At 33.3% G+C, this 9,814-nt stretch overlaps 1 protein-coding gene across 1 annotated transcript in view; it reads right to left on the reverse strand.

Moving 5' to 3' along the window:
- Positions 1-2,462: 2,462 nt before the first annotated feature.
- LOC137649419 (GATA-binding factor 2-like) overlaps positions 2,463-9,814 on the reverse strand; it is a 277,304-nt gene continuing 269,952 nt past the window's right edge. The window contains exons 6-7 of the mRNA XM_068382408.1: positions 4,381-4,716; positions 2,463-3,605 (exon numbers count right to left, since the gene is read on the reverse strand). Coding sequence (XP_068238509.1) covers positions 3,579-3,605; positions 4,381-4,716 — 363 coding nt within the window. The 3' untranslated portion in view covers positions 2,463-3,578. The remainder of the gene's footprint in view (positions 3,606-4,380; positions 4,717-9,814) is intronic.

A 9,814-nucleotide genomic window follows, 5' to 3' on the forward strand; every position in this document is an offset into this window, starting at 1 on the left:
GAAAAACGTTATAAATAGCTTCGCTAAACTACATGGTTGTTGCTTGGATGTATTGATACACTTTGTAAGCAATATGTGCCAATTTCTACATTTTTTATTACTGCTCTAACTAACAAAAGCATTGAAGTGGAGGTCAAATCACACCAACTGTTGTTTTTTAGATAACATATTTCAGCATTTAACACTAACTTTAAGTTGTACCGTGAGTATGGGCAAAATTAGGTTTGTCTTTGCCAAAAGCTTAAGATAAATCACACCACCATATGACTGATTATCGTGCAACAGAGTTTATGGAGAAGATCCAATTTTCCTTGCACTTAAAAATCGTTAACTGTACATAAGATTAATACGAGTGGTCGTGGATTTTTAAAAAAATATGTACGTGTAAAATATGCACTGAAAAGAAAAGATTTGTACAGTGAAATGGAAATAATAATTGCTTAACACTACAACGTTTACATTTTTTTCTTATGTCATTCGACCATAATTATTAAAAGTATCAAATGAGATCATACACAGAATGTATTTCTTTGTAAAGTATACTAGGTATATTTAAAATTGCGCTTGTGCATACACACACACTATATATATATATATATATATATATATATATATATATATATATATATATATATATATATATATATATATATATATATATATCCGTCATTTCTTCACATTCTTCGTCTTGACCTTTGATAAATGAAACGGTGATTTAATTTATTCTATTACCATAATAGTGTTTCACCAAAAACTATAACTTTATTTTTTTATGTTGGTTTTACATTCCCATTTATATTATTTTTATTATTATTATTATTATTATTATTATTATTATTATTATTATTATTATTATTATTATTACTTGCTAAGCTACAACCCCAGTTGGAAAAGCAGGATGCTGAAAGCCCAGGGGCCCCAACAGGGAAAATAGATCAGTGAGGAAAGGAAACAAGGAAAAATTAAGTAATTTAAGAATAGAACTAAAATGAATATTTTCTATATAAACTATAAAAACTTTAACAAAACAAGAGGAACAGAAATTAAATAGAATAGTGTGCCCGAGTGTACCCTCAAGCAAGAGAACTCTAACCCAAGGATTCAGATAAAATTACGATCAATTAACTGAAAAATTACATTTGCAATGATACAAAAAGAAGAAAATAAGGAAAATAATTGTATTTCCACATTTAAAAGATTCTTTGAAGATTGGAAAGTAACTGAATATTTTCTTATATATATATATCCACGTGCACAAACATTCGTGCATACACATTCTTCTTCTTCTTCTTCTTCTCATTATTATTATTATTATTATTATTATTATTATTATTATTATTATTATTATTATTATTATTGGCCATGCAAGAACCCTAGTTGGAAAAAAAGAATATCATGAGCACAATGATTTCAACAGAAAAAGTAGCAAAGTGAGGAAAGGAACAAGGAAATAACAAATAAACTATATATGAGACGTAATGAATAAAAAATTACAATAAACCAGATATATATAAACTATGGAAAGGGAATTATGTCAACCTGTTCAACAGAAAAGCAAGTTTGAACTTATGAAGTTCAACCGTCAAGCGGTCATGACCTGTCTGCTGTCAGATTCAAAAAGGGGCTACCTGCACGTGCTAGAAGCAGCACCACAGGTTGGCCCTCTCTGAGAGGCAATGTCCTTGCAGAAGAGTGCATGTGTGTGTGTATGGATTTACTCAGTCAATTTCCTCTGTATAATTTTCAAAGGATCTATGACATGAAATATTTTCCTATTGATTTTTTCTTATAAGCTTAAAATATAATTTTTTTAATTTATTTATCTGAATATTAGCTGAACCCTTATATAGAAATGGGATTGTAAAACTAACGTGAATCAGTAATCACTGGATAAAGTAATAGTTTTGGCAAAATAGTACTACAATGAGAAAAAAAAAATTAGCCATTCTGAAAATCGCCGTTTCCTTCAGCAAAGGCTAACGCCGAGAAGAATACTCGGTTTCCTGCTGTGATACCTTTAAAGAAATTGCTTTTTGTGAAAGTTGCATCTGAGGGAAGTTCTGTCACAAAAGCTTTTATATATATATATATATATATATATATATATATATATATATATGTATATATATATATATATATATATATATATACTGTATATATATATATATATATATATATATATATATATATATATATTTATGTATGTGTGTGTGTTTGTGCGAGCATGTATATATATATATATATATATATATATATATATATATATATATATATATATATATATGTATATAGTTAATTTTTGACATAGATATATTTATATGTATGAATATATATATACATATATATATAAATATATATATATATATGTATATATATATATATATATATATATATATATATATATATATACATACATACATACATACAGTATTATGACTTACAAGTAATGTTTTGAAGTCTGAACCAATTTAGTATACATCCTGATTTACCTGAAAAGTGAGTAACAAATACACAGTTTTTTTTTTCTTGAAACATTATAAATTAGACGGTTTTGTCATTTAACATTGGTGTAAATTTTTCTTTTATCAAGAAATATATATTTACATTAAATCAATTGAAGGAATGATCAAGACTATTAACCATGTCAGTGCTATACGCCTAAATTCAACGTAATCTCACTCGTTTGTGTTGTGTACCTGTGTTTTGTGCAATAAAAGTATATCTAAAATAAAAACGTTACATATGCAAGACGACTCCTGTTATAACGTATGTCTCCATTACATTTTGATATATAATTAACTAACACTCATTCTTTACGTGACGAAAGAATCATACAGTGAAACAGTTTGCACTTACAAAAACGTTCTCTCCATCGGTAAACCAGCTCACAGTCACTTGAAATCCAAATTCTTCAAGACAGAAAGTTATTATGAGTTTTTTGCTTATATAAACGACTTGTCAATTATTTGGTTTTTATTTCCAATTAAGATATTCAACACTGCCAGGATTTCTGTAATATTAGATCTTTTTCATTAATTGTATTTTCTTTTCTATGTAAAGTGCCCCTGAATGTAATTTTCATCAGTATCAGTTATTCAATTTTCTCTATTCTTTTCCTTATCTTGACCTTGCTTCTTGGATGATGGCGGCTCCAGATCACAATTTTACAAAACACAAGTGGGAGAAATCGCACTCATAGCAGGTGCGATAATAGGGAATTTTTCATTTGCCTGGTAGCTGCTTTCACTTCCCAATGGTCATAGTGACAGGTCCAGAGGGCAGCCATCCAAAGCAACTGATGAGTGTATTCGTGCGGTCAGAAATAAGGGCCTTATTCGTACGTGAATATACACCAGTGACAACATGTATCTATGTGATTAATACTCCAGTGCTGTTACCGCTAGAGAGACTACCAAAATCTTCCTTGAAGTCTTGAAATAAGTACAGCTTCAGTTCAGATCTCTTGCGCAGGCTCAACACGAGAAGCTTTCAAACAGAGAGAGGTTTAAACTCCATATATATTCCAATAGAGCTAACCTTTGTTAACCTCCATATCAGGCCTCCGGTCCCAGGTCTCGTCATGTGTAGTCCGAACGCCAGCCATTCTGCAGTGAAAATGAAGAAATTGTAGCGGATGAGTACCGGCTTATTTCCTTATACCATTGAATATGTATGGCTTTTAATAGCTTTGCATAGCTTAGTCTCAGTATTGAAATGAGAGAAGTGTAGGACTATAAAAGTTTGATTACATCAGGCTGCCAAGAAATCTATATATTAGATGATGAATATAATGAAGTGAGTGCATATGAAATGACAAGATATTGAAAAAAAAATTGTGTTATGATGCTGATAGTCAAATTAGAATAAGGGATTTCGTTTGGGCTTGAGACTGACACATTTAGTCTTTCCAATATCAAGGTTCATAGTTCATAACATATATCTCTATAAGAATGTAGCTCACTATATGGTCGAAATATGTGTATACTTTTTGAAAATTGTCTGCAATGACGTATCAAAGGCAAATTTAGGAAAATCGCAACTAAAGCGAAAAGAATTCTTTAGGTCTGTGTCCTATTCTATGTAGTTTCAAGGTAGATTTGGTGCAACCCATCTCAGTAAAAAATTAAGAATTTTTATATCAAAACATTTATTGACCTTTAAAGAGTGCATTTCAAATCTTTACTTTCGTTGCTTGAGATGATATTTTTTGTCAAGTATTTAAGAATTTAAATTTGGATTCTAATGAATATCTAGACAATAAACCATCTAAAAGAAGACTAATACGTGCCGAGCTAAGTTGATGTTCTTTTCTAGGTGTGCTATCAAAATTTTGCTTCTCAAATCAAAAGTTAAAGTAACAAAACCTCACAACTAACTTACCGCTGCAGACTGTAAACTTAAATTGGATGGTATCTGAATCTGCGATGTCGATGAGAGTGCCAAGCCCCCTAGACTACTGGACATGGTGTGCACCGGAGGTGCTGAGGGCATGAACCCCCCAGTGACTGAGGTGGTGTGCATTTGACTACCATACATGTAATGGGACATGGACCCAAACCCTGAGCTACTGGTGCCAAAGCCAACGAAGCCACTTTTATCTAATGGCTTCAGCATATCTGGAAAGCCCAGCATGCATTTCTTCTTCTTGGATTTGGAACTCAATTTCCGATTACGGGTTTGGATGCCTTCTTTCTTCATGGTTAAGGGACGATTTACCTGAGGAGAAAAAAAAACACATTTGCTGTCGTTATTGGGGAATATATAATGCATATCGTTTGATATGATGAGTTATAGACACTGAGTTGTACACGGCTGAATCCTGTATAACTTTGTTTGGTATATTACTGAGCTCTTGAATTCGTTGTTTGCATCCAGGACCTACATAAGCAGGGGAAATGGTATTAATCTCAAAATAATGGATTGCATTCTATTAGGTAAATATGTTACAATAAGGTCTCATAGCATTATTATTATTATTATTATTATTATTATTAATTGCTAAACTACAACCCTACTTGGAAAAGCAGAATGCTGTAAGCCCAGCGGCTTAAACAGGGAAAATAGCTCAGTGGAAAGGAAACAAGGAAAAATAAAATATTTTAAGGACAGTAACTATGTGAACTAAAAAAACTTTAACAAAACAAGAGGAAGAAAAATAAGATATAATAGTGTGCCTGAGTATACCCTCAAGCAAGGGAACTCTAACCCAAGACAGTGGAACACAAATAGTACAGAGGCTATGGCACTACCCATTGGTTTGATTTTGGAGTGTCCTTCTCTTAGAAGAGCTGCTTACCATAGCAAATGAGTCTCTTCTACCCTTACCAAGTGGAAAGTAGCCACTGAATAATTACAGTGCCGTAGTTAATTCCTTGGGTGAAGAAGAATTGTTTGGTAATCTCAGTGTTGTCAGGTGTATGAGGACAGAGGAGAATCTGTAAAGAATATGCCAGACTATTCGGTGTATGAGTAAGCAAAGGGGAAATGAACTGTAACCAGAGAGAAGGATCCAATGTAGTACTGTCTAGACACTGGTTTGCCCAATTCTAAAGTCTACTGCTGTTATATGACTGTTTCCACTTAACAACTGAGAGGCCTTCATGTTTCTGTCTTCTCGCCCTCCTGAAAGACTGGTTGGATCTAGTCTCAGCACCATGGTTGTACGAGTAATGCCCGGTTCTTAACGTGCACATTTATTCAGTCCCTAAGCATTTATGAAAAATTCCGGATTGGTAGTGGTCAAGATCCTATAGAGTGGGCATAAAGAAGCCTAAACTTTATGTATTTTTTATTTCTATTTGTTATAATAATTGTCCATGGAAGTTTTAGTTCTAATCGTTCATGAACACAACTAGCAGACATATATATATATATATATATATATATATATATATATATACAGTATATATATATATATATATATATATATATATATATATATGTATATATATACAGTATATATATATATATATATATATATATATATATGTATATATATATATATATATATATATATATATATATATATATATATATACATATATATATATAATGCTCTCGTCAAGAATATGTAATGCTTTTCGCTTTCTTCTAGAGGGAAGGTCATAAGAATCGCAAAAGAATTGTTTTGAAAATTAAAGGAACAGTAAAAACCACAGGAAGAGTCCAAACTTATTCTTTTTTTCTATTGTTTTTAATTATACTCGCTCTGGTTCTCACTTATGAGATGTATAGTAAACAACCCTGATAAAGGCGTTATACGCCACTTATCCCAAGAGTGACCACCAACTGGTTCTTCAATTCTCAAATCACCTCGCTTGTATTTTTTTTTTTCGAAAAGGAAAGTAAGGAACTCTTCTATTCATCCACAGATTCTTAGTGTCTTGCGAAAGACTCCCCAGCGATTAGGAAAAAATAAAAGATTCAAGAAAATAAGTTGGTTATGAAAGCGGGAAATTAACTCAAGATTTGCCATAATTGAGTAACTTTCACACGGTGTTCTTCGCGTGGTGTTGGTCCCATCTTTCATCTTGGCACCAACTTTGGCCGTCTGCCGCGAGGGGGCTATAGAACATCTTTATATAACCTCCTCTATACATGGCGATGGGGCTTATTTGCATCCTAATTGCGGTGACAATCGATGTATGTTCCACTGTTGGAACGCTTTAGTTCAGACTCCAAAACATCATCGAGTCACCATTGCGTTGATAGACTTACATCATTAGACCGAGTCATTTTAACGGGTTTAATCGAAAACCCTCCTCTGATATATCATGGCCAATATATCAGCGAGAATATATCGAGGCCAGTATATCAGAGACCCAGAGTGGTGGTCAGCCTGCCCGTAATTAAATATGCTAATTGACTTATATAAAAACATGAAGCACAATTACCTCACGCGGTGGGATGCTTCGACCCATTGTTCCCGCCAAATCGGAGCAAAGGAGAAAGGCATTTGCTAAATATTTGGTGCATGACTTTGAGATATTCTCTCTCTCTCTCTCTCTCTCTCTCTCTCTCTCTCTCTCTCTCTCTCTCTCTCTCTCTCTCTCACACACACACAAATATATATGTAATATAAAAGTAAACAGTTGGAGAAATGTAAAAGGACAAATGCAATTAGGAATTTTTTAGTGTACATCTTTATAAGAGTACGCAAATGCTCAAAATTTATACCTTTTTTATTGGGTGGTTTTACATTATGTAACCTATTATTTGATGTCCGTAGCAATGCCACTCTTGTCCGGTGTATACAAAAAATATACTCCTGTTTCTTAAACTACAGTGAACAATTTTATTAACATCTGGTGACTTTTTTGCAACCATTGCAATAAGTCAGAATCATTCTGAAAGCAAAGCTGTGATAAATGTATATTTTTCTATCATTAACTGGTGAAGATGAGCACGAATCTTAGTGTTAGATATTAACTTCATTACAAATATAATATAACACAATATGCGTTCTAAAATATGTACATTTTCTTACACATTTACATCATAGAATTTATTCAGAACCTTTGTCTACTGGGTATGTAAAGGCTCAGACCGAGGAGCATCTTCAGGTATACCCTCCATATTGAGTAGATCAGTAACAATCAGACATAACGCCTTGCAGCAAAGAAGCGAATGATCATTATGATAATGAATATAAAGACCCCCCTCCAACTTTCACCTCACAAACTAAATCCTAACGAGGTTCCTCAAAAGTCCATAAACTAAGAGAATCGATGTGGATCGGAGGAACCCATGTGGCCTAAACACCATGTCCAGACACCTGCATCCCCTTCTGCGAGTACTGCCACATCTGAGCCGTAGAGCCTATTTCAGGCGGAGTGCGAACAGAGGCGAGAAGAACTTATGAATTAAATATCACCTGTACATCTATATAACACTATATCCCTCCACTCTAACAGCAGGGGAACGTCCTTTGAGCAACCCCGTATCTCACTCGAAACATCAAAGCTCATTTCGAGCACAGTACGAGATCGCACTCGGCCAACACTCCATTGCATACACAAATGACGTCTGAAGCTTGCAGAAGAAGGTGCATTTTTTAGGTATGGGGGTGGGAGGGTTGCCGGTCCAAAGGGGCCTTGCTAACAGCAGTTCTGCATCCATCAAATTAACCTATACAGATGATGGAATTATATCGAACGCCTAGACCAATTTTGAACGCAGTCGGGTGTCTTCTCAGACCAGTCATGCTTGAGTACGTGTATGCGCGTGTGCCAAATTTCGCTTTTTTTTTATTTTTATTTTTTTTATTTTTTTTTTTTAATTGGTCATTGACTCTGTTCTTTCGCCATTCTTCTGACAGTGGCTGTTTATTGTAAAACCATACTATTATAGTTTCTTTGCACATATTAATTTGGACCCAATGGTTTCTATAAAACCTTTGAAAAGAGAGTTGTACAACAATTTCTCGAATTAAGTAGAACTAGGGTTGCGTAGAATTTTTAGGATCCATGTAGTTGAAGAAAATTATTAAACTCCGATAACAGCCGAATTAGTACGCAATCGTAAAATATTTACTGGTGTATGTAAGAACTGCGAGTACATTATAAATACTATTCAATGGCAGAAATTTGAAATAAAGGTCTTTTAAGATTTCAAGCTCTCAGTAAATGTCTAATTCTTGGAATGAAGTATTTCGAGAGAAAAGTGGTAACTTGATAAATATTTTTCATGTATTATACATAATTTTTGCTAGAAGGCTTGATAATATACGATTGAAAAGTAGGGCCATTGAAATTATTTATTTTCAAAATAATTGCATGTGGTCTTGAGATTATTATAAACTAAGATTTCCAGCTGTGTTTTTATTTTTATACGGACCTTTACGATAGTATTTCATCTATAAAACAGACATTCATGTATGTTTATTCCATTAAATGACATTGAACGTGATTTCATTATTAGAACCATTGCTGATCTGAAGTTTGTAAAAAATCTGGTAATTCTTACGATAAAATTTTTTTTATTATCTGTATATAATTTCCATAGCATTACAATTGCATTATATTCAAGGTGAAGATAAAGAACAAAGAAAATTTACATATTATTTTCCTTACTTTGGTCAATGTACTTTTAAATTTAACTTTTTGAATGATACGTTTTATATCAAGTAACAATGATCATCGATACTTTCCAATGAGTTAGTTATTATAAGTGCGACTACTTTTGATGACCAACATGATTTTTAACGCAATTATTTTATTTTACCTTTTTAACGTTGTTCAGAAATTTACTTTGTTTTGTAATGATACGGCATTCTGTATTTTCATTATGGTCCTTTTAGTGGTAATTATAATTTCGTAAGTTTTGCACTGATAATGAAAATGGCTCAATAATTAGGTAGTAGACATGTGAAGAGAATGATCCAAAGGAATCTGTAATATTGAAAGAAATTGTTAGTATGTATATTTTCGACCGTCGAGTTTGTTAGAATCTAAACGGACATTAAAAGAGAGGTTGAATTCCTCTTCCATCATGACGACCATATAAAGTTTATACACCCGGTAAGTACATTTAGCACACCTTGGATGTAATAAGTCAAGAGTGGTGATGGCGTCGAAACACAGCGGGTGTCTGGGTAGTACATGTACGTCGTAATACTTCCATGTAATAGGTTCTTTTAGTGTCACGCTGAGTCGTATCAGGGCCAGAAAATGCTACGCCAATTCATCTTAGTCTTGTTAGGGCTTGGTGGTCTGCTGTTCCCCTGGGAATATCAGGCCTTGCATCGAAGGGGAATAAGGGTCGAAATCGCTTCTCGACCTAGATTGACGCGGATTTCCGAGATAGCAGGGAAGAC

The sequence above is a fragment of the Palaemon carinicauda genome, chromosome 1 (assembly GCF_036898095.1).
Source record: "Palaemon carinicauda isolate YSFRI2023 chromosome 1, ASM3689809v2, whole genome shotgun sequence".
Taxonomy (NCBI): domain Eukaryota; kingdom Metazoa; phylum Arthropoda; class Malacostraca; order Decapoda; family Palaemonidae; genus Palaemon; species Palaemon carinicauda.